General features: G+C 46.2%; 1 protein-coding gene across 3 annotated transcripts in view; it reads right to left on the bottom strand.

Moving 5' to 3' along the window:
• The window catches only part of LOC149360000 (SEC14-like protein 2), a 45,245-nt gene extending 18,058 nt beyond the window's left edge, over window positions 1–27,187 (bottom strand). Inside the window, exons 1-6 of one of the 3 annotated variants that reach the window (XM_089572114.1) lie at window positions 27,045–27,187; window positions 14,052–14,121; window positions 8,186–8,229; window positions 5,542–5,604; window positions 4,185–4,275; window positions 3,412–3,506 (exon numbers count right to left, since the gene is read on the bottom strand). In XM_089572114.1, coding sequence (XP_089428240.1) covers window positions 3,412–3,506; window positions 4,185–4,275; window positions 5,542–5,604; window positions 8,186–8,229; window positions 14,052–14,121; window positions 27,045–27,098 — 417 coding nt within the window. In that variant the 5' untranslated portion in view covers window positions 27,099–27,187. The remainder of the gene's footprint in view (window positions 1–3,411; window positions 3,507–4,184; window positions 4,276–5,541; window positions 5,605–8,185; window positions 8,230–14,051; window positions 14,122–27,044) is intronic. The other 2 variants (XM_089572116.1, XM_089572115.1) reach the window with 2 other exon arrangements.
• Between the last annotated feature and the right edge of the window lie 562 nt (window positions 27,188–27,749).

The following is a 27,749-nucleotide window of genomic DNA, read 5'->3' as shown; positions in this document are numbered from 1 at the left end:
GGCGGTAGACGGACAAAGTCGACAGCACAAAGACGGTGTATAACTGGGGACGGCGACTCAGCAGAAAGAGGAAGGTCAAGCTGAACAACATTAGTGGCGCAGTCAATGAGGGCTGAATGCTCAGACAGGAAGTCGAGGCCAAGAATGACTTCATGAGGGCACTGGTCCAGAACAGAGAACAGAACGGATGTATGGCGGCCGGATATGGTCACACGGGCTGTGCATAGTCCAACAACATGAGGCGTTCCGCCGTCGGCAACGCGGAGAACGGCTTTGGGTGCAGGGGTCAGTACCGTATTTTCCGGTGTACAAGACGCACCCTTGTATAAGACGCACCCGCCATATATGCAGGGTGTCATTGAAAAAATTGGTATATAAGACGCACCCGTGTATAAGACGCACCCCCATTTACCCAGTTAGGCTAGTGAGGCTTAATTAAACATGCTTATGCGACCATCGCAAAATGCACCGTACGTGTGAGAAGTTCTTAAGCAACGCTAAGTGATCGAAAAATGCAACACTCACGCCATACCAGCCCACGTTTTAGCACAAAAGAAAAAAAAAGAGAAAGAACTCTATGTCCATAACAATTTATTTTTACATAAAACCTTCAAAGTCTTCATCTTCGGATGCGCTATCGAAAAGGCAACGCGTCTGAAGCATTCTCTTCGCACTACCTACTTGCAAAGGGTGACTAAAAAAAAAAAACATCGCCTTCTCTTGGCTTGTCTTGACAATGGCGAGAAGCGCGACTGTCGCTATCTTTTGTCATTTTACATTACCTTTGCTTGTGGCCTCCGAAACGGCCGCGTGTTTAAGATCCCGGAAGTGGTCAACCCCGCCGTTTTATGATAAAGTTCACCTAAAAAAGTTTCGCACGGCGGTCCCGTATTGAAGTATTAACCATGTTACAACCGCGTTATTGGTAGTAATATTTTTTCTGTGGAAAAAGCTTGAACATGAACCTGAGTAATTTCTGAACTCGCAAAAAAAACCGGAAAATTCGCATATAAGACGCACCCTTGTATAGGACGCACCAGCAAGATTTTTAAAAAAAACCGCGTCTTATACACCAGAAAATACGGTACTTTTCGGAGGCGGCGTCGTAGGGCTGAACTCATGACGGATACGTGCGCGCCTGTATCGATCAGGGCTCGCACAGGCACTCCATCGACGTGAATGGCGAGCAAATTATGGTGTGCGCGAAGGGCTAATCGAGGATTTTGGGACTGGGGCTGTACTGCAGCATCACCTCCAGACACTGCAGCGTCTAGTTTTCCGCTTGCGAGCGTCCGTAGGGGCCAGGAGAGGAGCGACGGCGTTGGGGCGAACGGGACTGTCGACGCAGGGGGGACGGGGAGCGGCTGGAGCGGGGAATCTGGCCGTCGACTGGAGCACTGTGCTGGGCTGGAGGGGGCGTGTAGTGGCTGGGCTGTTCGTCGTCACGGTGGGAGCTGAGAGGACGGTATGTGCTGCGACGGGACCAATAATTTCGACAGTGGCGGGAGATGTGGCCAATGCGGTGGCAATTGAAACAAATGGGCCTGTCGTCGGTTGTCCGCCAATCGTTAGGGTTTCGGCGACGTGGAGAGGAGTACGAAGGTCGTCCAGGAGCAATCGCAGTGATTTCGGGTGGTGGTGAAGACCGTACAGGGCTGACGGGCTGGAAACCAAGGTTTGCAAGCTCTTGGCGGACGACAGCTTGTACCAGAGAGATGGTAGGCAAGCGGTTGTCGCCATCATGTAGATGCAGGGCGGCAGGGGACATAGCTTCGAGCTCGCGTCGGATGATGCGGGTCACATTTTCTGGGGGTGCTGGAGTTTCCCGGTGTCGCAGGTCTTCACATGAAGAAGTCGCAGCCGTGTTGGGGAGGCGTGTGTACGGCTGGCTAATACGCCTGCTTTTGGCTTCCTCGAAGCGTCGACATTCCTTAATAATTCCGTCGATTGTAGTGCAGTTCTTGTATACAAGCAAGTTGAAGGCATCGTCGGCGATTCCCTTCAACACGTGGCTGATTTTGTCAGACTCGGGCATGTTGGCGTCAACTTTGTGGCAGAGGGCCAGCACATCTTGAATGTACGACACATAGGACTCCGTAGATGTTTGAGCTCGGGAGGCGAGGTCCTTCTTAGCGGCAAGCGTTCGGCCGAGCGGCCGTCCAAACAATTCGCGGAGTTTCTCTTTGCACACGTCCCAACTGGTCAAATGGCCTTCGTGCGTCTCATACCAGACCCGGGCGGTGTCTTTTAGATAGAATATTACATTTGCGAGCATGAGGGTCGGATCCCAGCGGTTGTAGGTACTCACTCGCTCGTACATGCTGATCCAGTCGTCGACGTCAGTGTTGTCGGTACCAGAAAATGTCCCAGGGTCACGAGGGGGAGAAAGAACGAGTGATGTCATGGCCGGGGCTGAGGTTTGCTGGGCGGCGTCTTGGGTCATGATGAGTAAAGGCAACTGGCGGCCGCTGCGGAGCTCCGTCGTCGGTAGACGTAGGGGAAATCCGCACCTCCACCAAATATGTTGCGGGAAAGAATATATTTACAGATATTTACAAATAGACAAGAACAGCTGCGAGCGGCACCGAGAACACAGTCCGAACTTCGTTGTCGTCTTCTACTCTTCCCACTCGTGCCATCGCTGTTTGTCGTCGTCGTCTACCCGCTTCACTACTTTCGAGTTTATATAACCCTACCCTCACCCACACCCCTCTATGTAACGCCCGAAAAATCACTCAGGGTACAGAATAAATAAATTAATATTCTGTTCGTGTAGGGAAATTAGGATCCGAGATTTATATACAGTCGTGAAAAACTAGCGGTACAAGTTTTCTCGTGGTTTATTTTTGATGACCAATGCGCCAAAACATGTTTTTTTTTCGACAACGCGGTGTTTTTCGGGGATACGGTTGGAAAAGATGAAGCGCTCCCAGTCTCATTTGTGTTAATCACTGTAGAAGTAATTGTATAGTCTTAAGACGAACCAACCAGACGGTTGCTGAATGCGTTCCAGTGACTTCACCATTAAACTACTAGGCACTTGGTCATTGCAGCCTATATACACATGTATACTCCGATTACACAGGTCGAACGGAGGGTCAACAAGCTTGAAGTTTACTGCCATACTTTGTACAACGGACACCTATCTTTTTAAACGCTCCAAAACACTTGACGGCAGTAGCCAGTCGAATGCGTTCATTTCAAGCACAGTAAATGTGGTGCGAAAACGCTTTCTCAGTTGGTATTAACTGGATTGCATGCTGTTCTATAAGCAGTTTACAAATTGCGCGAAGGTCCTTCGATATGCGTAAAGACTCCCCTATTAATTACAACCAATAATATCACAAAAGCAGGTACTCTTTTAAATCGACGGTACGGTTCTTCCACGTGCTTCTTCTCCCTTGCACCCACCTCTCTAATGCAGGACCGCTTGAGCCCTTCCATGTATTCGAGCTGGTAGATGCAATGGCGCTGGACCACGGCAGGAGTCAACGCCGCCAGGAACGCTGCGGCACATGCACGACCATTGCAAAGGGAAGACGTGCTTGTCTCGCACTCCGGAGACCCTGGTTCGATTCCCCAACTCTACCAATTTCCTACTCGGTTTATATATTTCTCTGGTCTGACTAGAAAGGTTAATTAGAGTAATTGGTTAATTAACTAAACTCATTCCGACTTACTTGGAGCATCACTATGACATCCCTTGAATTGGTTGCATGGATACAAGGCAAAGTACAATTGGCTCAGTTTCAAATTCGCGCACTATGACGTCATGATCATTTCAACCAACTGAAAAGCGTGACATTTCTGTCGACAACCCCTGCTTACAACGATGAGGCATTGAAGGCTTCCGCCTTAATAGTAACCAATATGAAGATGCTGTCTCGTTTCTATGCAACCACCTTTTCGTAGCCTGATGTTGATTTCTTCCGCCCACGCCCGTTCGAGTGAATACGGAGAGATCTCAGACCATCGATGCCACTATTTTCCTGAATTATACCCGTGGTAAAGGCGCGAACCCAGGTTGGAGGACGCCTTCACTCAATTTACTGTCTATAGTGCGTTTTTTTAAGTGCGCTGTCACCATTCTAATCCATCAACCACGCATGAAACTCTTGCCCTTCATATACGTGGTCCCCGCGGTATCTCAGAGTGCGTTCCCGGACGGGTCCGGGATAACTCACATTTGATGTTGATCCCAGATGGAATCACCCACATTGGCCGCCCATCCTTGCACGGGTGTAGAATGACGCCGGGAAAATTCTCCTTCACTAGCTGCACAAAGAGAGGAGAGGAACATCCGTCAAACATTCTAGAACATCTCGAATATTCTCGAAGTTTTCCAATATCCGTCGAAACAACCAACAGTGGGTGCGTTTCGGCCGCTTCTTTAATTGGTACTCTTTTCTTTTTTCTTTGTACAAGAGTACCCGAGGAAAAGTGCGGGAACCCCAGAGCACGGCCAGGCGACTGTTCTCGTCACATAAGCAAGTGGCCTGTAAATTTTCATAAACCCCAGAAAATTTTTGCACGCAGCAAAAACCGCATGGTTCGGGCTGTTAAAAGAATTACGCTTTGTGAATTCTACATTTTGAACAATAAGCTTTCTATTTTTTCAGTGTCAAATGTTAAACTTCAGTAACCATTATTTTCGGTCTACCACTCCTGACTGACGACGACTCAAAGATAGCATAAGGATCCTGGAGTGAATGACGGTTCTAAATCCTTCCTTTTCTTGCCAGCAGGAGTTATGAACAACGTGATTCCGAAAGTACCGGGTTGATCAGACTGCCTGTGATTATTGCCAGCGTTTCGAGCCTACCGGCACAGCCTGCGACCGGTGACGCTTCCTCGACAAGCGCCCCCTTTTTCAAATGCACATACACGCTGCAGGTGTCGATGAAGCCCTCGCTTTGCCAGTGCGGCGGAGAGGCAGCGAGGGTGTGAAGAAAACCCACAGCGCAGCGCTCGCTCCTGGCGTCAGCGCAGACAACTAATTTAGATTGCTCATCGACTACCTCCTGGCCTAAGCAGGAGAACGAGGCTCCTAGAGATGGCGCTGCTTTCGAGATGGCGTCACAAGTAACAGCTGTATATTCACCCTGCGACTGATCGGAAGACGGGTTAATAGGGCACGCGCATCGAGGCACCATAGATGTAATCTCACGGCAGGTCCAAAGCAAGATCCCTGCACTTTAAATACGAATACGCCAATGTAGAAGTAGAAAGTTAGTAAGCTGTCATCTAGCGCGCCTTCTTTTATAAGAGAGAGGGAAGGCTTACTCCCATTTTCCTCCTCTCTCTTTAGAGTGCGAAGAATGGCGGGAAAAGGCGGCAAGACGCGAGCGGCGAGTACCATGAGGCGTCCTTGTCTTTCCTTTTTCCTCTTCTTCTTTCCGCTATGAATCTTCTTCTCCTGATCCTAAACAGCCATTAAACACGGTTCTGTGCAAGGCGATTGCAAGCGCAGTTAGAATTTTCTCCTACTAACGAAATCCACTCGCGAACCCTGAGCCACAACGGAGCACAGTGGGCGCATACCTCGGGAACCTTGTAGCACTGCAGCATGTCGTCGACGCCGTTCTGCTTCCGCCATTCGAGGTCCTGCGCGCACGTAAGCATAAAAGCTCATTTTATTATAATACTCGACAGCCTGCTTGCAGAGAGACAGAGAGAGCAAGAGAAAGTAAGGCGGGCATGTACAGTCTTTGTCAAAAGTAACCAGGCTCCATGGTTTGCTTCTCATTTGTATAACAAAGCCCTCACGGCTTCCCTAAAAATCAAAAAGTTCTTTGAAGGTGAGAACAGGGGTCCTCCTTACCATTCAGAGATTTACAGCTTGAGGGCTGACATAATAACTTTAACATACGACTATGAAGAAAAACGTGCAGCCTGGTTACTTTTGAGAAAGACTGTACGTGGTCAGTGAGCGCACCTCAGACGATTGCAGCGCCTCCAGCGACAGCTTTCCACCCAGTGGGTTTCCACCCAGTGGCGTAGCCAGAAATTTTGTTGAGGGGGGGGGGGGGGGGGGGCTCATGTTGCAGCACGGCCACCTCATGGAATTTGTGGAGGGATCAAACGCAAGAATAATAGCTGCATTGCCATTGACGATGCCATTGTGTATTAGATAACGCAACGCACTGTCTAGACAAGTGAAATATGTATTTTTTAAAATAAAAGAATGTATTCATATGTCTTAAAAATCGTGGCAGACATAACTGACACCAATGCTTCCCTTCCATGTTTTTGCGTATTTAATAAATATCACACTAAGTCTAGAACTACATCAGTCCGAAACCAGCGAAGCAGTGCATGCCGCGTATATGAAAATCGTAAAGGCCATGAAATCAGCAAGTAGAGGAGAAATATTTTAATGAATCTTTGTTGTTCAAGAACCTTTACATTTTTGTATAATGCAACGGCCAGGGAAAAATCTCTATGACGCTGTCCTTTGTTCTAGTGTACAGCGCAGCAGCAGCTGTCACGGGTCATGTATTGCGAGTAATTGCACCGAAATTTTAGTCGCAACAGCGAGCACATGTATAAACGAGGAGTTCTGCAAAATATACATTAGAAGTGCGAAGACAAAATGCATTGTTAGAAATGCGAAGATACAATTTGATAAAGGACAAAAAAGTGTCACTAGAAACAAAGTCACTGTATGTATACTCAAAACCTCGCAACAAGATATTCAAATACACAAATGTCTCCATTAAATCTACCTATCTAAGCAAAAGTCACTCTGCATAATGCGTCAAACAAGGCAAATAAACATCTTGCGCAATCACAGATAGAAAACTTTACACAACGAAAGACAAACGATCCAGGCAAGAACTAAACTATGATAGCAGAAGTCGCGATATATACTTAGGCCATGCTGCGGTCGGTGACAGTTCGAAAAAATTTCGAGGGGGCTGAAGCCCCAAAAGCCCCCCCCCCTCTCCCCCTGGCTACGCCCCTGATTCCACCTCTTTTGGTAAGTCGCCTGTGATAGGGGCTGCCGATGAGCGACTCAGAGCTCTTTAATCGCATCCTTTACGAAACGCCCTATGCAGGCACTATGGTTGTACACCACTTCAGCAAAACCGACCGTCCCGAGATTTGAATGTTTAAAGCCAGTCGCGCTACCAGCACCAGTCAAAGGAGGAAGATGGATGTTAACCAAAAAAGTGTTGTACTCGGATACCCGCACCGGGACAGAGAGATTGGGGATGCAAAAGTGAAAGACGAAAGGGATGATGAGCACAATCACACAAGCACGACGCAAAATAGCGTTTTGTAGATCTTGAGGGCCATTGATTACAGTGTCCGCAGTCCAGGGATCTTACGCTCCGTCACAAGGTGAGGATCGTGGCGGTCTACAGCCGAGCAAAACTTACGTCTTTCGGTGCTAAACAGAGGACACTCATACAGTAGGTGTTATACTGTCTACTGCCACGTAAAAATGGTCTATAGACAGTCTATAGACTTCTTATTGACTCTATTGACTTCCTATAGACATTGTTTTTTGTCTATTCATAGTCTATAGACCGTCTATAGAAAAAAGTGTACAAAAGTGTATGGCCATAAATCTATAGATTGTCTATAAACTGTCTATGGCATTTGTATTGCCTATAGACTGTTCTGTAGGATTTGTCTATAGAGAGTCTATAGACTTTATAGACAGAAGTGTGTAGACACTCTATAGAATGACTAAACTTTTTTTGTAAGGGCTAACAGCCATATGTGTCAAACGCAGGGCTGTCGGATATGTCAATGGGGAATGCGTACTGCTTTGTAAAAGCAACACCTTGTGAGCACGCAACTTTTGGGGAAGGTGGGGACGTGCTCTGGTGTGGCGGGCTCGTATTATGCAGCCCGTTGTTTTGTGGTATGAGCATATTCAGATTTTCCCTTTCGGCATTTTTTACATCCAATAAAAAAAAGTCCACAAAACCGCGTTGCTTCTCGGCGAATTAAGGTGTACTTAGCGTACGTGTTGTCTTACAGCTCTAGCTAATCTGTGCGCGTGTCATTAGAAAGGAAGGAAAAAATATAAACTAAAATATTTGCGCTTTCGCTTCAAAGCATGCAAGCGGTCTTAAGTGCCCTCCGTAACTTTTTTGTGAACTGCTTGATGAGCAGCGGCCAGAGCGTAATAAAACTGGAAACTACGCTTAGCTTTTCAGAGGTGTGTACTCACGTGACGGTACATGCTCTCCGCCTTGGCCACATCGAAGTCCCGCGCTGACGTCACAATGGCACACATGCGAAATACGGACAGGGTTGGATGTTGTGAGATGCTAGGTTAAGTCTAGCCTACGGCTCTAATGCACTCCGAATTGCACTTGGCACCATACATGTTCTGCGCATTCATGCCCGACGTCAGATCTTAATGCGAGAACGACGTTAGGCTTAGCTTTCGCCAGCGCATCAAAGCGCTAAATTATGGAAACGGCTAGGCGCATCAGATTCATATCCCAGCCCATTCGGGGAATCCGGGGAACGAGGCAGCCCACAATAAAGCCCGAGGTTTCGTCGACCGGGCAGTGGATGAGTCTGGCTCCCTGAATTTCACGAAGGACTCCATGATCACATATCATGATCTCACCAATCATTTTAAACTAGGGAGGAGAATTTTCCCCCCTCCGGACAGAAGCCTGACTAAAGAGCAAGAGGTTACGTGGCGTCGTCTACAGACGAGATCGATACGCACCCCATCACTCCTCGCGCACATTTATCCACATCTTTACAACCCAAACTGCAAACACTGTGGCCAACGTGCTACCTACGATCACATCCTGTGGGACTGCAAAATAGAGCCACCTCCGGGTGATCTAGTTACAGCTCCTTCTCTCGAGCGGTGGGAGACCGTGCTGGCCAGCTCTGACCCCAGAACGAAAGTTTTGGCGGTGGAGTGGGCTGACAAAGTCGTCGAGGGCTATGTACTCTCGACCACTTAACGCGACCTCTGCCAAGCTCTTTCCGGCGAATAAAATGTTTTACAATCAATCTAGTGAGAAATAAAAAAAATATGAGGTACAGAAGAGGAACAACGCATTTTCGGTTGGTTCCGCTCCGTCCTGCCACTATGCACTCTAAACAGGAATACATCTTATACGGGAGTAAAAAGGGAGTATAGGCTGTCCTCTACCTCGCACCCTTTCATATAAAGGAGTGCGCTGGAGGACAACTTATTCCCTTTTCACTCCTTTATGTTTGGAGCGTTACGCTCTTTTTCATCGTCCTCTAGAGTGCGGTGCGAATCACTACAAAGGTGATCATTTACGTTTCATCCAAACAGGACTTCCTCAGCGATATGGTACGCTCAGTTGGAGCACTGTGATCCGCGCTGGCGAGTGTTCGTCGCTAATTATTTGCCTTCTGACTGGCCCGGAGCTCTGTGAGCGCAAAATATCGACAAAAGCCGGTCACGCAACCTGCGCGACTCGCTCGTGTGACGTCTTCAAATCTGTGCGCGAAATACGAAAACTAGTAATCTTGATAGTAATAGTCAACTTCCTTGAAAAACTTCCTTACTCGGCTCTCTTACTTAACGTGAGCCAAAATGCTTCGCATACGAGGACTTTTGTCACGTGAATATTTCGTATACAGGTAACGCCAGCTCACCAGTGCTAAAAGTATCCGTTCGTCAAACGCTCAACTCCACTTGGCTAAATGCGTGCAGCACTGTGAGAGCTATAGATGGTTTCTGGTAAACGGTGCCACAACTTGGCAAAGCATTTCGTGCTGTCCGTAACTGGCCTTATGCTTCCTATAGGCTGTCGTGAGTGGCTAGCGCACATAAAACGACCAAAACTGAGACCATTATAACGTGACACATCTTCGAGAATTCGTATCCTGAGGTCGCATTTCTAAGGCCTCTCGCCCTTGATTGGTCGACCTGCAGAGCGCAGCAGCCAATCTCAATAACCGACAACGAGTGAGCCAGGCCGTCAACCAATCGCGAGGCCATCTAACTTGACCCCTTGATTAGCTTATGCCACCAGGTCTCTATAGCTTGCACAGCGGTACATCTTTCTCTCTTTTTTTAACAGTACGAAAGGTTCTCTTTACTTTTTGAAGCGAAAAGCTTCACTACGATGGTCGGAGCCGAGCTTCGCGTATGCCGTGAAACCGAATGGCGAGTTCTGCGCATGCGCGAAACCGAGTGACGTCACGCGCGGCGCAGGTGGCCGCAGCCGTCGCCGCCGCCGGGCCGACTCCGCCGCCTGACCTTTCGGCGCAGCCGCGCGCTACTGCGCATGTGCGCCGCCTCCTCATCGCCGCTGCTACTGCGCGCTCGCCTCCTTGCCACTGTTTGACCTTTCGTTTCAGCCGCGTGTTCACCACAGTTACTACGCATGCGGAAGGAGGGCTGTATAACGCGCTTGCCTACACCGTTGTCGTGGTGCTCCCAGTGCATTGTGCGCCAACTGCGACAGCCATGACGTCAAACAAAGCATAACTGCAGCTTTTCGCTTGTATATCCAGGCTTAACCAGAGCTAAGCCACAGCCATTTCTTTTTTACCAGGAGCGCCCGGACATACACATTCCGCGACTACAGCAAAGAACAAAAAGACTAACTTTGGTATTTAGATAGTCAGCAAGACTCGTTTTTTTCCGCCTCTGCCCATATCAGCGCGTTAACATTTCTTTGTTCTGGTCTCTATTGCTCAGCGCTCTCTCGGCGTTACCTCCGCAAGAAAACCTAGCTTTCCGAGCACACGTTGTGCTTTCGCAAACCACGCAGCTTGAATGGAACCGGGGACAAAAGCAAGCCTGTGCATTGCGAAAGCCGGAGATACCGAGCCTCACTCTCGCTCCCTGTAGCTTCACTCTGAACAGAAAAGAGTAAAAAGGGAGTAACCCTCCTATAAAAGCTTACAGTTTACTTTCTTTTTACTCCCATATGGGTGTATTCATCATCATCATCATCATTTATTTGACCCTTAAAGGCCCCTGGGGGGGGGGCGTATTACATAGGGGGGGGGGGGGGGGGGTAGTACATTCAACATGACTCACATTGGTGGAGAAAAAAATAACAGAAATTTAAAAAACAAAAACAAACAAAACAAAAACACACAGACAACAAAAGCATAAATAGAAATAAAGTCACGAAAGGGAAATGAAACAATTTATACAGCAAGATAACACATCAGACGTGCTTTAAACCTTACTGGATCGCATTCAATGACAACAGATTCTGGAAGCTGATTCCAGTCTTGAATAGCGGCTGGCAAAAAAGATTTGTTAAAGGCATTAGTTGATGTGTGTAAACGTTGGATGCTCATGGAATTGAATAAACGGGATGACGTGAGCACAGGAGGGACTAGAAGGGACTCGCGTAGGTTAGGAAAATTGTGATATAATTTGTGCAATAAACATAAGCGAGAAACTTTGCGTCTAAGGGCTAGTGGGCTGATAGTGATGCATGACTTGATAGCGGTAATGCTATGGTGAAAATCGTAATCTGAAGTAACAAAGCGTGCCGCACGATTCTGAATGGATTCAATGGTGTCAATTAAGTAAGCCTGGTGAGGAGACCAAATTGCTGATGCGTACTCAAGTTTAGTGCGAATGAAAGTCTCGTATGCAAGCTCACGGATTGATTGCGGAGACAGTGAAAGCGACCTTCTAAAAAAACCCACTATTTTTGATGTATCAGCAACGAGTTGAGTGATGTGTTTTTCTCACGTCAGTTTGCTGCTGATTGCGACACCTAAGTACTTGTATGATTCAACCTGCGAAAGGATAGTTGATTGAAGAGAATAAGGATACGTAATATTGGAATGCTTGCGTGAAATTTGCATAAATTTGCATTTAGTGAAGCTCCATCAACCATTCGGAACACCAATTATCTATGTTTAGAGTGCTAGGTACTGTGTGTCCTCAAGTCCCTCGAAATCCCCAGTCGCAGGCTCTATTAGATATCTATTAGTCGTTGTCTAACAGTAGTAATACTACGTGACGACACGGGCGCCATGGTGGCGGCCCACCCCTAGCTTCCACAATGCAGATCGGAGTGGGTTGTGACAAACGCATGAGATAACACAAGCAGCTTTTCGCAGCGTTCCCTGTCTCAAACATGGTCGCCACTATGACGCCAATGCAACCCATACCTGCCTGGATGCTCGCGCGCATCACCACGGGATATGAGCTTACGTTCCTTAACCTCAGCTGACTATCGGTGTAGAACCAATGCGAACGATTGGAAAGTCTCACCATCTTACACAGTGTGCGCATAGCACTTCCGCTCAACGTTACTAGAATGTTGCTTCCTAAGTCATCGTGCGATATCAATGGATCGCTTCGCGAGTTGACGCGCGGCTCAGTAACAAGGGCACAATGAGAGAGCACAACAACTGAGTGATAGGCCGTTCGATCCAATGTCGAAATTTGGCCGAGATGGTGTTGGCCGCTTTTTTTTTTTTCATGATGAAAGTTCGATCCAAGCGTAAAATAGGCGCGCAACAGATGTGAAGGATGCACACAGATGTCATGCGATTGTTTGCCGTCACTTTTCTGTTTGGTTGTTTCGTGTGCGCGCCATTTTCGGTCGTCGTACGTGTGTCATGACTAGGGCCCGGAAATTTAGGCACTAAAGAATCCCGAAATAGGCAGGCATCTAGGCTCTAAAAAATATTGAAATAGGCGCTATAAAGGAAAAATAGGCGCTTTCAATAATACTCTTTATTCATAAGTACAAGATTTGTAAGTCAAACACGGAGCGTATGCAGTCCTCAACTGAAGCAATAGAGCGCATATTCTCCGGTTTTCGAACTTGAAGATCCTTCGGTTTTCGCTAAGCACAGCTTTATACTTTAAAACGCTTCTTTTGACATCACATGAACTTAGTGGCGCGAACCTAAAAAATGAGAGCTGATAAAGGCTTAGGCCTTCAGGTGATGTGGCCGTATCGTCTCCGCGTAGAAAGTCTTTGATTTGCGAAATTGTTTCTAGGCATCTATTTTTTTCTACCAACTGCAGTACCTTCGTAGAAGCAGTAGCGCCCTTTCTTTCCAGTCCCCGAAGTGCTGCTGGTACTTCTGCCACTACCTTCAACGATTCATCCTTTGTCATCCTTTCCGCCAATGTTGAGAAGTTTGCACTAATGTATGTCAGGTCTCTTTCCAAACTCGCCTCTTTGCTTCACTTCGAGATAAACACTTCGTTACACTGCGTTCAAGTTACAATTCGAGAAAAACGTTCGTCGAGACCAGCGCCTTTTGTGCGTGCATCGGCGCGCGCTTTTCACCATACATAGACAGATGTCTCAAAATTGAAAAAAAAAACGGCACAGAGAACCAAAGTGCCGGATTTAGGCATTTATAGGCAAAAAGTGCGGTTAAATTGGTTGTATTTCCTAAAAATTGACAAAAAGGCAGGCAAGTGCAAAAATCCCCCGTTTAGGCATTTATAGGCATGTTTAGGCAAATGCCTAACTTTCCGGGCCCTAGTCATGACAGACAGGTTTTGAACCCGGGCTAGCAAATCGAAGTAGCTGGCTTCTGTGCATGATGGAAATTCACAGCGCGCCCCACAAGAACAGGGGCAGAAAAGACTGAACCCCTCGGGGTCGTGTTGCATTCTCTGTGTTTATTTATGCTCGTTTACGCGCTGAAAATGTCTTAGACGTTGTTGTATACGGTGCCCATGTGTCTGTTTATATGTATTTGTGCGTGCGTGCGTGCGTGCGTGTGCGTGTGCGTGTGCGTGCGTGCGTGCGTGCGCGCGCGCGCGTGTGTGTGTGTACGTGTGTGCGTGCGTGCGTGCGTGCGTGTGTGTGTGTGTGTGTGTGTGTGTGTGTGTGTGTGTGTGTGTGTGTGTGTGTGTGTGTGTGTGTGTGTGTGTGTGTGTGTGTGTGTGTGTGTGTGTGTGTGTGTGTGTGTGTGTGTGTGTGTGACACTGCTAATGCCACTGAACAGACACACGTTATGAGTACGTGGTTTAGAATGTGTGCTACAGGTAATATATAAACTGGGGCAGAGCAATCTGCGGCGACAAGTTGAGCTCGCTCATTGTATTCCTCCAAAACTGACAAATGTTGCATGTCTCCCCGACTCACCTCGCAGCCAGCGAAGCAGGGATGCATCCGTGTCTGTTTGCCTCCTCACGTCAGCCACCGCATTACGAAGCTGCAAGGATGCACAACCTCCAGTAAGCTCTCAGGGTTCAGCAGGAGACGTCTTACCATTATCTAAATGGTTTGGTTTGGCTCGGTTTTGCGGGGTTTAACGTCCCAAAGCGACTCAGGCTATGAGAGACGCCGTAGTGAAGGGCTCCGGAAATTTAGACCACCTGTGGTTCTTTAATGTGCACTGACATCGCACAGTACACGGACCTCTAGAATTTCGCCTCCATCGAAATTCGACCGCCGCGGCCGGGATCGAACCCGCGTCTTTCGGGTCAGCAGCCGAGCACCATAACCACTGAGCCACCGCGGCGGCATTATCTAAATGGTCGGCACACTTTATACAGACTTCTTGTGGAATCTGTTGCCTTCCTAATGATATTTCCTTTTTGCCTATTCATGGTCTATAGATTGTCTACAGAAAAAAGTCTACACAGTGTATGACCATAAATCTATAGAATGTCTGCACACTGTCTATAGGATTTGTGTACAGAAAGTCTATAAACTTTATTTGCAAAAGTCATTTGTAAGTCTTTTGTTATCTTTTGTGTGTAAGAGCCGCGCAGGCCGCTCAATATGGACTCTAGAAGGGGTACACACAGAAGACCATTATAACCTGGCATATTCATTTGTTCAAATGATAAAGATGCTACTTTAATTGAAACGGAGCTTTTATGAGGTAGAAAAGGCCAGAAGGACAAAATATAGGTATTGAAGTCATAGGCCGTTCTCACAATGACTAGGGCGCGACGGCCGCGTTTTGGTGGAAGCGAAACGCGATAGGCACCCGTGTGCTGTGCGATGTCAGCAGTGCGATGCTGTGCGATGTCAAGTTAAAGATTCCCAGGCAATCTGAATTAATTCGGAGCCTTCCACTACGGCGTCCCTCATAGTCCATGCATCGCTTCGGGACGTTAAACCCCACAGTTTACAATATACAAACTTCGATAACGTCAAGTATTAAGTCCAAAGCCTTTAATGCCTCATCGTTGTCCACAGAAGGTTGTCAGCAGACGTGTCACGCTTTTCTAGTCAGACCAGAAAAAAGATCTTTCTGCACGATGGGATTCGAGCCACCATACTTCCGTTCCGCAGCCGAGCCCTATTTCATACGCGGCACGATTTACGCGGCCTTTCGTGACGTTCACTGAGAGGTCAAGGATATCCCGCTCCACGACACGTCACTATAGGCTTATGAGCCTACGCGATCACTAGCTGCGTTAGCGTGTACATTCGTTGGCGTCACGACACTCTTCGCTGTAGAAGGCAGTACACATATTTAATCATTCTTTGCGCAGATGAAAAATTTTCATTGTCAATAGCACATCGCATGAAGTAGGGGGAAATTAAACTTTTTGCAATTTCAGAAATTATAATGGACAAGCGCTTTTTTTTTCAGCGGGAAGTTGTTTATGAACACATTTTTTTCGCATATCGTAAGATTGCATCATAACTATCAATATAACCGCAGATCACTCTATGTTACGCTTGTAGCTTTATGATAATTTATCGTCAAAAACGCACTCCATTGGTTTTTTATGACATTCTTAACTACTCACTGCGAGCGCAAAAAAACTTTAAAAGCGAGATTTCGTTCCGCATCGAAAGGTCAAACCATTTGCACCAATATGTTCATAGCAGCATCTTACAATATTTCCACAGTCGCCTCACAATTAAAATGGATGTCCAAGAAAGCTGGACTTGAATATGCAGAGTGCAAAGTGCTCATCAGTGATACGTAGGTAGTGGAAACCACTTGTAATTCATTAAGCATGGCGATATAATACCTGAAAGGAAAACTGCATAGGTTTTAGAAATCAACGAGCTTAAGAGGGTCGAATGTATGAAACTTGCAGGTAAAGCATGCGAAGTCTTTTTGGGCTAGCACTTGAAATAGTGAACGAATCGCCGATTAAAATCCCGACGCCCTTCAAGCTTCTCCGCAGCGCACAACGCCAAGTGGGGGGCACATGATGACGTCATCGAAGGTATCGGTACATTTCCAGCGCAGAAACTCCTGCTTTGAAGGGAAAAAAAAAAACAACGCCACCGAAGGCAAACCCCGCCGAGAGTTGTTTGGCAGCGTCTAAAGCGTCAAGGCATGGTGCGGCTGGCGACAGCGGTAATCTTAAATCATACCTTCCGTGACGTCACACTGAGGTTCCCCGCACTGCTCTGATGCTTAGATGCTGTTGAACAGCTTTAGGATGCACATGGATTTCAACAAACCTTTTACTGTTTTTAAATGTGAATGCAGAGACTTCTTGGTTAATTCAGCAATTTCATACACAACTTAATGATATGTGTTTCTAGTAGAGCCTCATCAAATCGATTTAATCGTCAATACGTGTTCCGCGGTTTGCACATGGAATATGGTACCTAACGCTTGCCATTGGATACAAAATTGTTTTGGTGTTCTATTTTTCTTTTCTTTTGTTCATGATGGGGAGATGGCGCGGTGGGGAGCACGTGGAACGGAAAGGGAACGGCACGTGTTCCTTCTGCGCTATCTTTTCATCATGAACGTTATCTAATTCTCCCAACTTTGGGCTTTGCTTTTCTTGTGTATTGGTTTTGATGTTTGTAGTGCCGGTTTTGCACTTGATGTTTCCTATTGCCTGTGCCCTTTGTATGCAAACCTGGATATGTTTACAGAATCCGCGTTTTCTTACAACTTTGGATCGTTTGAGACTGATGTAAAGGACGGTAAAATTTTGCCTTTTAAAGAATTGTTTACATTTTTTTCCCTGCTACTGGCCGAAGTATTATGCCTGAGTTCTGTTCGTTGATGCAAAAATTTGTACAAGGGGCCAAGGACTCGTCAGGCTCTTAGCCTTTAGCCTTGGCCTCCTCTTAGACACCGTCTGAGGAACAAATAAAGAAAAAAAATTCAATCATCGATTAGGTCACCCTTTTAAATACTAGTGCAAAAACACTTGGCATGCTTTACCTACAGCCTACATAGATTTTAATCCTTGAATATCGCGAAATTCTCGAAGAAGTGCTGCAGTTGCCCTTTAACTCGCGCGTATCTCCTTATGGGGCTTATGGCAAGTGGCCATAAATACAACCTGCGTTACAACAGGCTGTACGTAAAAAAAAATGCTACGTATATTCTGCCGACACGGATGCCGTATGCGAAGTTGAAGCGCCTAGCGGGCGTGCCTCTGAAAATGACGCAGCAGCCCCGCCTGCATCTCCTCCGCCTGCATCAGATACGCCTGGATCAACTTCTAACTCAGGTTCGCCATAGGAAAACGCAGCCGTTCAGGCATTACCGAATCCAGATTACTCGATTCTTTTCACTAACATTCGCAGCATTTTAAATAAACGAGACTCATTGTCAGCTCTAGCCGACACGTGTTTTACCGATGTGATTGTCCTGACCGAAACGTGGCTGTCTGAAAAAGTTGATTCTCGGGAACTGTTCACTTGTGAAAAAAATTATAACATTTATAGATTTGATCGCTGCGAGCGTTTTGGTGGTGGTGTTTTGATTGCCGTATCAGATGAAATTGCTTCCTATAGCGTTCCCGTGAATTCTTCACTGGAATTTCTCTGCACTTGCTTACGTTTGAACCACAAGGACGTTTTATTCTGTGTATGCTATCGACCACCTAGCTCACAGCCTTGCTTCTGCGATGACCTACATGACGCCATTAATTCGGTCCTTTCTAAGTTTCCGAGGTCTCCTCTTTATATTTTTGGTGATTTCAACCTTCCCGCAATTTCATGGAACAGCCCCTCTTTTCATCTCTTACGTCCTTTCTCAGAATGTTCTGCATTCATTGAATTGTGTTCCACGTTCAACCTTGATCAAATCGTTAAAGAACCAACCCGTGTTACTCAGACATCTGCCAACATACTTGATCTTGTGCTAACCACTTCTCCTGAAACTATATCTTCAATCAGCTTTCTTCCGGGCTTAAGTGACCATAGTGCAATCCACCTAACTATGCCTTCACGCTCGGCTCGTTCACCAAAAAGATACAAGCTACTTAGGAACTACAACAAGGCGGACTTCCAAGCTATTAATGCAGAGCTCGAGCGCTTTTCCGACACCTTCTTCCCGCAGTTCTGGAGTCGTTCCACTCAAGAAAACTGGCACATATTTAAAACGAAGGTGAACGATCTCATAAATGAATATATTCCCACTCGTCGCGTTTCCTGCTCCAAACAAGCACCTTGGTTCAGCGTATCGCTAAAGCGCCTCCTGAATAAAAAAAAGCGCATTTTCCGGCAGCTGAAAAAATCAATAACTGCTGATAAGTGGCACCTATATCGTGCTGTCGCGTCACAGTACAAGCAGGCGCTGCAGAGCGCTAAGCATGTTTTTTATCATGACACACTGCCTCATTTGCTCGTTTCCAACCCACAAAAATTTTGGAACGTCATTAATATGCGCAAAACAAAAGAGGTCCGACTTCGCTCCATAAATAATATCCCGGTTCCCCCTCACAAGTGCTGCATTGCTTTGAACAATACATTTTTCTCATCCTTTAGTAATTCCGTTGTGTCCACCTTACCCGATATTGCGGTTTCAGAATATGTTCAGATGGAGCCTATAACTATCAATGATGAAGGTGTTGTCAGTCTTATTCAGAAAGGAAAGCTTGCTTCAGCTGCAGGGGTCGACGGTATTAGTTATAAGTTCTTGAAAAGTACATGTTTATATTCATCCATGATGTTGTCCGAAATTTTTACGCAGTCCATCCGCAGCGCATCACTGCCTGACGACTGGAGGATCGCCAAGGTGGTTCCAGTCCACAAGTCTGGTGACGTTCATAATCCTAATAACTACAGGCCTATTTCCTTAACATCTATTCCATGCAAACTCCTTGAACATATTATCTATTCACACCATGTTGACTATCTGGAAGCTAATTCGTTTTTTACAGATTCACAGCATGGTTTTCGTAAGCATCATTCATGTGAAACTCAATTAATTGCATTCACTAATGACTTGATTTTAGCTCTGGACCACTCTTCTCTCATTGATTGTATATACGAGGGGGTACCCAAAAGAAACCGGACCAAATTTTTTGGTCGGCAAAGCTTCTGTGGTACCGCGTTTTGCCACTAGGAGCGCATAGAACGAACATTCCAGAGTCAGTAAGCCGAGTGCCGTCGTTGAAGGAGGTCAGACTAGTTTAGGCAGAGTTTTAGAGTGACGACTGTTTTGTGTGAATGTCGTTTTTGCAATGGCTGATTTTCGTGAACAGCGTGCGCCGGTGAAATTCTGATTTTTGCTCGGAAAAAGTTGAAGGGAAACTCTTGAAATATTAAGAAAGACGTACAAGAACGATGCTATGGGGACAACTCAAGTGTTCCTGAATCGAATCCTGAATCAAAGCAACAATCATGCCAATGGAAATCTTCAAATTCACCTCGCCTCAAGAAAGCTCGTGAGGTGAAACCAAACCTCAAAACAATGCTGATTTGTTTTTTCGACGTGAGAGGAGTCGTCGATTGAGAATTTGTTCCGCAGGGTCAGACAGTTAGCCAGGCTTTCTACTTCGATGCTTTGAAAAGATTGGGCCACAGTGTGCGGTGGAAGCGGCCAGATTTGTGGCGGTCGAGTGACTGGTTTTTCCATCATGGCAATGCCCCTTCTCACACGGCCCTGTCTCTACGACAATTTTGGACCAAAAATGGCATGACCCCTATTCCTCAACCTTCATACTCTCCCGACCTTGCCCCGTGCTACTTTCTTTGTTTCCTAGAATGAAAAAATAGGTGAATGGAAAGCGTTTCGCTGATGTTGCTGAGGTGAAGAAAAAAACGACGGAGGCGCTGTCAAGCATCACAAAAGATGAATTTAAACGTTTTGAAAAATGGAATGAAAGATTTGACAAGCGTATCATTGCAAGTGGGGAATACTTTGTAGGAGATTGAAGGTCTGTGCTTAAAATGTGAACAAATAAATCCAAACAAAAATAAGTCCGGTTTCTTTTGGGTACCCCCTCGTATATCGACTTTGCAAAGGCTTTTGACACCGTGTCACATCAACTGTTACTTTATAAGTTAAGTAAATTAAATATTGATAATGGTATTTTAAAGTGGATTGAGTGTTTTTTAAGTAATCGAAGTCAGTATGTAAATGCTAACGATCATGACTCCCCCATTTCCCCCGTAACCTCTGGCGTTCCGCAAGGATCAGTTCTAGGACCTCTTCTTTTCCTTATCTATATTAATGATCTTCCTTCCTCAGTTACTTCCAAAATAAGACTTTTCGCTGATGACTGTGTTTTATATAAAGAAGTTACTAACCAAGATGATGTATGCGCTCTTCAAAATGATCTGAACATAATTGGAACTTGGTGTAATACCTGGCTTATGAAACTAAACGTTAACAAATGTAAATTAATGAGAATTACGCGCGCGACTAATCACAACATTCCGTGCTCATACTCTCTCGACGACACCCCACTGACCCAAGTTAACAAGTATAAGTACCTTGGAGTTCAAATAACAGATGATCTGTCCTGGAAGGCTCACATTGAATATATTACTAACGAGGCCAACCGCATGCTTGGCTTCATCCGTCGTAACTTTTCCCTTTCCCCTATCCCTGTGAAACTACTGCTCTACAAAACACTCGTCCGTTCAAAAATTGAGTACGTTGCTCCAGTGTGGGACCCATACACTAACTCTCTCATTGGGTTGCTTGAATCCATCCAAAATCGCTCTGCAAGGTTCATAATGTCAAATTACTCCCGCCATGCCAGTGTTTCAGAAATGAAAAGAACGCTTAGTCTTCCGGATCTTGCCATACGGCGCCGCATTTCGCGCCTCTGCACATTTCACAAAATATATTACGGCAACGAAACCTTAAAGCAGTCCTTGTTTACTCCTCCGGTGCACATATCGTCCCGCAGAGATCATCAACTAAAGGTGCACATTCCACAGTGCAGGACTGTCCAATATCTAAATTCCTTCGTCCCCAGAACAGCCTCGGACTGGAATCACCTGCCCTCCACCGTCGTCGTCATCAATGAATCTCAGAAATTCAAGGATACTCTTAATGCTTATGAATTGTAACTGTTTATTTGTTTATTTCTTTGTATTTATTTTTTTTTTGCCTACTCCTCTCTGTAACGCCTGACCGGCCTTGAGAGTAATAAAATGAAATGAAAATGAAATGAAATGAAATGGTGATCCTGATAAATATTTTAAACTTATATCTTCAATAACTACTGCTTAACTCTTCGCATACATTGTTATTTTATTTGTTCATGGCTTCCTTTTTTGCAGGGTTTGTTACTAAAAAGATTCATTGCATTAGTGTTCTGTTTGTATAATTTTAATACTGCAGTATTCTTCGTTCTTTGCCGCGCTGCCATTCTTTTGATTCTTTTGCTTACTTATGTCATGCAAAGTGTCTTATTTGTGCTTTTGATTGATTCTTTTGCTTACTTATGTCATCCAAAGTGTCTTATTTGTGCTTTCGTTGTTTGTTTTATATTTGTGGTTTTGTTTTATTCTGTTCAATTGCCTGTGCCCCCCCCCCCCCCTATGTAATACCCTCTCGAGGGCCTTTAGGGGTATTCTGTATAAATAAAATAAATAAATAAATAACATCCTAACAAAAAGCGCACATCCTATATTTCCCTCAAGCATCACATCCACTGAATCCACAGCTGTAAATCCAGGTAGGCTCAGTGCAGCCGGCATTTGGTAAACAGAAATTCCCAGCGCAGGTGAATGTACGGACAACGCTGCAGACTGCTCAAGGCGTTTTCCTCGTTCACTACTGCGGCGACAACCCGTTTGAGTGAATTAGCGCCCTGAAGCTGCGCGCGTGCGCAGAACAAATATATTGCTCAAGGTCAGCCTGGAGAAAAAAAAAGTAACACCTAAACAAAAAATAATCACTAATTCCGCGACATAACGCCCGCACTTGAAGTCAGTGATGCGTCTTGATCGACCCAGCAATTAGCAAGCTCTCCCGTGCGTATCTGTGCATCACGTATTGAGTATACCGAAACTGACCAGAGCGGTGATAAGACTTGCCGAAGCCTTGAACCCTGTGCATTCGCATCAGGATAGTCATTCGTGCTAGGTTTGCTAAACTGAATGCATGCGCCTCCAGCCTCGTCGCTTTTCTTTATCTTACGCTTTCTTGGCTGAGGTAGCGTCTAGTAATGGGTGCCATTTGAAAATAACAGCTTTCAATTCCATGCCAGCCGAAAAAAACGAGATAACCGCTCGAAAATACGACAGAATGGTTTGTCGTAACGACAGATTTATCTGTCGTTTTCCACTACTTTTCTGTAGTCTGTAGTTCTGTAGCACTTTTTAGTAGTAACTACACAAAGTTTTGCTCTTACTGCAAAAATTTGTTGCTGCTACAAGTTCATGGGCAAAAACAAAAAATCTATTGCGAAAGCAGACAATTTTTTTGTTGTGTTTTTTGACTGGGATCGCTCGATCAAATAAAAATTTACATCAGCATCTCCGACTCTCTTCGTCGACGTACGGAATTTTTTTGCCAACTGAAGCGGACAGAAGGCATTGCCCACTATGTAGCAAGCAAAGCAATAGTGCCTTTATCCTGAGGAGCACGGAGTTCGTAAACACGACCAAGGAGGCCGAATGTCGGTGCGGGAGGAGCACAGTTGTAAGGCACATGTTATGGAAAAAGCCCGAGATGAGACGTCTGTGACTGCGACCGGTCAATGCGCGAGGCGCTGACCACTGCTGCAAGGGGAAAAAGGGAAACCGAAGACAGAGTTCGCCCACCGCTTGACCACGCGCTGGATTGTGTCGGTTGGTTCACGAAAACATCGCAAAAAAATGTTGTTTCTTTTTTTTTTTTAAGGAAAGGAAATGGCGCAGTAAATGTCTGAATTCTCGGTGGACGCCTCAACCGCGCCGTAAGGGAAGGGAAGTAGAACTCAAGTAGAACTTTTTGCTGGGCTTGGTCCATTCTGACATATGCAGCACGAATGAAGGTGCCCGAAGGCGAACCGAAAAAGGTTTGGTTTGGTTTGGTTTGGTTTATGGGTTTCACGTCCCAAAGCGACTGAGGCTATGAGAGACGCCGTAGTGGAGGGCTCCGGAAATTTCGACCACCTGGGGTTCTTTAACGTGCACTGACATCGCACAGTACACGGGCCTCGAATTTCTCCTCCAAAGAAATTCAACCGCCGCGGTCAGGATCGAACCCGCGTCTTTCGGGCCAGCAGCCGAGCACCATAGCCACTGAGCCACCGCGGCGGCCGCGAACCGAAAAAGGGACAGGAAAGATCGCTGCACATATTCTCGGCGATCCATTCAGGCCGTTGGCTGTAGCATACTACACGCAAACCCTCATAAAAGAGTCGCACTTGCCTCCACAGCTCTGAACACAAAATGCTACACATCCTCTTTACAGCCGCCGCGGTGGCTCAGTGTGGGCTGCTGACCCGAAAGACGCGGGTTCGATCCCGGGCGCGGTGGTTGAATTTCTTTGGAGGAGAAATTCTAGAGGCCCGTGTACTGTGGGATGTCAGTGCACGTTAAAGATCCCCAGGTGGTCGCAATTTCCGGAGCCCTCCACTACGGTGTCTCTCATAGCCTGAGTCGCTTTGGGACGTTAAACCCCATAAACCAACCATCCTCTTTACGTGGCCAAATGAAGGCCGTACTGAGCCGAACAGAACGTTGATCTCACAGGGTACCAATCACTGCTTGAGGCAGAAAGTGATGTGCCTGGCGAAGCAGGTTGACCGTGTGGTGTTATTGACAAGGGCATCCATTTGTACCGCAGGAGAAGAAACCCATAATGAAGGTCCCACTGCGTAACAAAGGTATTCAAGTAGAACATTTTGCAGGGCTAGTTTGTCCATTCTGACATATAAGTAAAGCGCGAATGAAGGTGATCCATGCTGCTGAGCCACGGTGGAGGAAGAACGCCGCAATCTCGTCTGCTCGTGAATAGTAGGCAGAACTTATCGTTTGTGAAACAAGAGTATAAGATTCCTAGCAGACAATGGACAGAGCAGAAGACAACACCCGTTCCCATTATCAAGGCACGACGCCTCTCAACTCACTCAATATCTTTCTTCTTTGTTTCTGCTGTACGTGGAAAACTTCTGCTGTGGCCCATTCCACTTACTTTATCAAGTTGTGTGGTATATCCTTTGTGGAAGCCCTTCGCGGCCATTTGGCCTCACTTATCTCCGATGTCTCGCCATGTAATGTTGATAACGTATCACATATCGCCGCTTATGGAGCCGCGCTGCTTTGCCGACTATCTACTTTGTTTTCCTTTCATGCCCATTATATACACTTCCCTTATTTCGAACTTCACTATATAATTGGTTTCCAGACTGGACCAAACTTCATTTTTCATTTCGTACCTGGGGCAGACACATAAAAAAAAGCTCCACAAGATTACTGTTATGTCCGAAAACGAGAATTCAGTAGGCAACATGGGAACACTATCACCACCGGCGAACAACGCGCCAAGAGTGTTCATTAGAGTGGAGCCGCAAAGCATATGTAGTGGCATCAATGCAATCGTTTATTGAGTCACACCGGTGACATGTTTTCTGCAGAGCGCAAGAGAGAGACCTGCAACTACAGGAGGCTTAGCAAATGCGGAATTGTAATTTATAAGTCATGATGCGCACATACGTGCCTCATAAGTCACATGCGTTTAGATGAAACCACCGTCGCAGAGACGCCCAAGGTGATTGAAAGAGCACTATTAAGTCGGCTTGACCGGCAGTTCCGAGTCTTGCACCAATAGAGAGCAACACCCATCTCACCGCTCACGTCGCCAAGGAAAAACTTGTTCGATGCTTTCCGAGCGGCATCATGTTTCGCGTGCGTGCGTGCGTGCGTGTGTGTGTTTTACTCTTTTATTTTCTTTAGTTTGTAACCTCAGCATGTCCGAGCAACTTTTAGGACTGCGTTGGTCTCTGGGCGCGGCGTGTGCACGGGATCCTGCTTACGGCTATGCTTTAAATACTTTTGTTTGGTCGGTACTGTTCCGACTTCTTTTCATGATTCCTGAACTCTTTGCTCGGTAAAATAAATGCAATTTGTGGCACTTAAATACCGGGAACAGGAAAACAAGGAGGGAACGTAGGCTGAAAGGGTCCTCAAGACGTCCTCAAGACGTCTTCATGACGACGTGTATGTTGGTTTTGGTCAAGGAGGTCCCAGCATTTCACCGCGAATTGCGTATAAGCTCGTGTATCTGAAAGGTTGACACGTTGCATCCCACATGCGTTCATTTTGTTGAGTAACCCTGAGCGCCGTCGTAACAGCACAGCGCTCAAGTGCATGTCAAAAACTTGACTGACTTATCACGGTACGCAGAAAATTAATGAGAATAGTGTATAAATGTCTAACCACAGACGCAGAAGGGTCGACTTGAAGATAGCTTCGACTAAAAAGTTTCGTCAGGTCCCCACAACCAAAACGGTACCTACTCAGAGTATTGCTCTCCTGCAAAAGGGCAAGTCGAAGCAACAGTGAACGCTAGTGCCTGGTCTCGAGAGTATTTTGTTTGCAAGCTAAGCGTCTGCCTTTGGGCTTGAGCTCTACGCGAAGCTGATTTAGGGTCTCCTTTTGGGGAAATACCGATTTCTTCCGTTTTGCACACGCTGAACATGTATGATGAAACTCTAGTTACAACCAATGTTCACCCGAAAATCTAACTTCCTGAAATATATTTTTTTACTGGAAGTTGGCCATCGTGTTACCACATTAACCTTTGTTTATGTCTTGTTTCTTCAGGTGAAGCCTTACATGCGGGCTAAGTTTAAAGGTGAAAATTCGAAGCAAAACCTCCTATTACAGGTTAATATAGTAGTATTCAGCGCTGCATGTTGCCAGGGCTGCTACAAGATAATGTGACACCCAAACAATGTTGTCTCATTTAAAGAACTCGCATATTCCGGCAGTTCAAGAAAGGCGAAGAAGTGACACGAACGTAATCATAATAAAACAGGAAAAAAAAATTATTTCTATAAAGAAGTGAAATATATATTTGCTTTTCGGTTGGGTTTTATGTTGTTTAACGCCTAAAAGCGAAACCCTTGCCCGATAAACGAAATGCCATTTGCGGCACTTAAATACAGGCAACAAATATAAGGAAACATAGGCAAATGCATGTAATAAGGGTTCTCAAGGCGTGAGGGACGCCGTAGGGGAGGACTCTGGGTAAATTAGACCACATGAGGTTCTTGAGCGTGCACTGATATCGCACAGTACACGGTCCTCTAGAATTTTGACCCCGTCGAAATTTGACCGCCGCGGCCGGGATCGAACCCGCGTCTTTCGGGTCAGCAGCTGAGCGCCACAACCGCTGAGCCACTACGGCGGGTAAAATATTTGAGTTCGTGTTCGCGCATTTAAATTCATTCATAACTCTCTTCAGATCAAAACGAATGCCGCTGGTCAATTCTATTCACTAATAAAAAAGAAAGAAAATTGGGGAGGGGGGGGGCGATAATTATGCTCCGCTAGAGCTATGATGCGATAGCTAATGGGTTAGTGCCTATTATATGCAGAATTGGTCATTCTCTACTTAATATTCACAGCTCCCCAGGAGTCCTCATACCACTATTGGCACAGCTCTCATAATCCGATGGGCAGGTTGCGGTGATGCAACAAGGTCACGTGACCTATAGTGGCCCACCTGCCTCTACAGGTTGCTTCTCGGGGGATTTTTCGTGGATTTTTCGCTCTCGGTCAACGACGCTGTCGACGGCAACGCCGGCACGAGCTCCTCAATGCTATCGCTTTAATAACCTGAAAAGGTCCGAATTATGGAAGCAATCAAACAGAACGATTTGTGCCCCTACTTACAACCTAAACAATAGTGCCTGATTTCAACAACCCCGAGCTTCGGAAAATGTAAAACCCTGAAAACGAAGGGTCCTATATATGATAGCGGACGCCGAGCCCCGAGGTGATAATCAAAATCCCCACCTGTTCAAGAGCTGCCTGCTGCCGCGAGCTCAGGTTGCCGAGGTAGCCGCTCATCTCACTTCATGCGAGTTCCTCTGTGCGTGTGAATGAGATGCGGTTGCTGATTTTGACGAGGACGCCGCCGGTTGACTTCCAGCCGCGCCTGTCTCTCTCTCTCTCTTTCTCTCTCTCTCTCCCTCTCTCTCATGGCTGCGGATAAAAGGGGGAGCAGACCAAGGCCGCCGTGACGTCATGCCGTCCCTGGCGACACGCAGCCGCGTATGTATACGTACCAGAGTAGCAACTGCGACCGACCGACTGACGGACGCCGCGATTGCATCTGTGCACCTAGCGTTTTCACGACTCGTATCACTTTGGCGTCTGGCCTGAACACGTGCTTTCCGCAGAGATAGCTGCGCGTACGCGAAACCCTTATTTGTTCAAGTCTATACTCGCTTGAAATTCTAAAAAGGGAACGGGTGTGTATGGTCCCCGGTTCACTCCTCTCACTTTACATCAAGGATATAATTTGTCGTGTTTTTAATTTTCATGCGCAGGTAGTTGCAAAGTGAACAAACGAAAATCATAATGCATGACAGGACACTTGAGTCTGTTCCATGTCTGAGCTGTGCAAGCAAAGAAAATCTATGGCAATCAAAAAACGAATGGCACAATGCTTAGTGTATCAGCTCTGCGGGTTACAGGGGCAGAAAGGTTGATGATTGA

The sequence above is a fragment of the Amblyomma mixtum genome, chromosome 2 (assembly GCF_055824585.1).
Source record: "Amblyomma mixtum isolate Tamu chromosome 2, ASM5582458v1, whole genome shotgun sequence".
Taxonomy (NCBI): domain Eukaryota; kingdom Metazoa; phylum Arthropoda; class Arachnida; order Ixodida; family Ixodidae; genus Amblyomma; species Amblyomma mixtum.
Note: the sequence above shows the minus strand (reverse complement) of the source record. Positions and strands in the feature narration are given on the sequence as shown.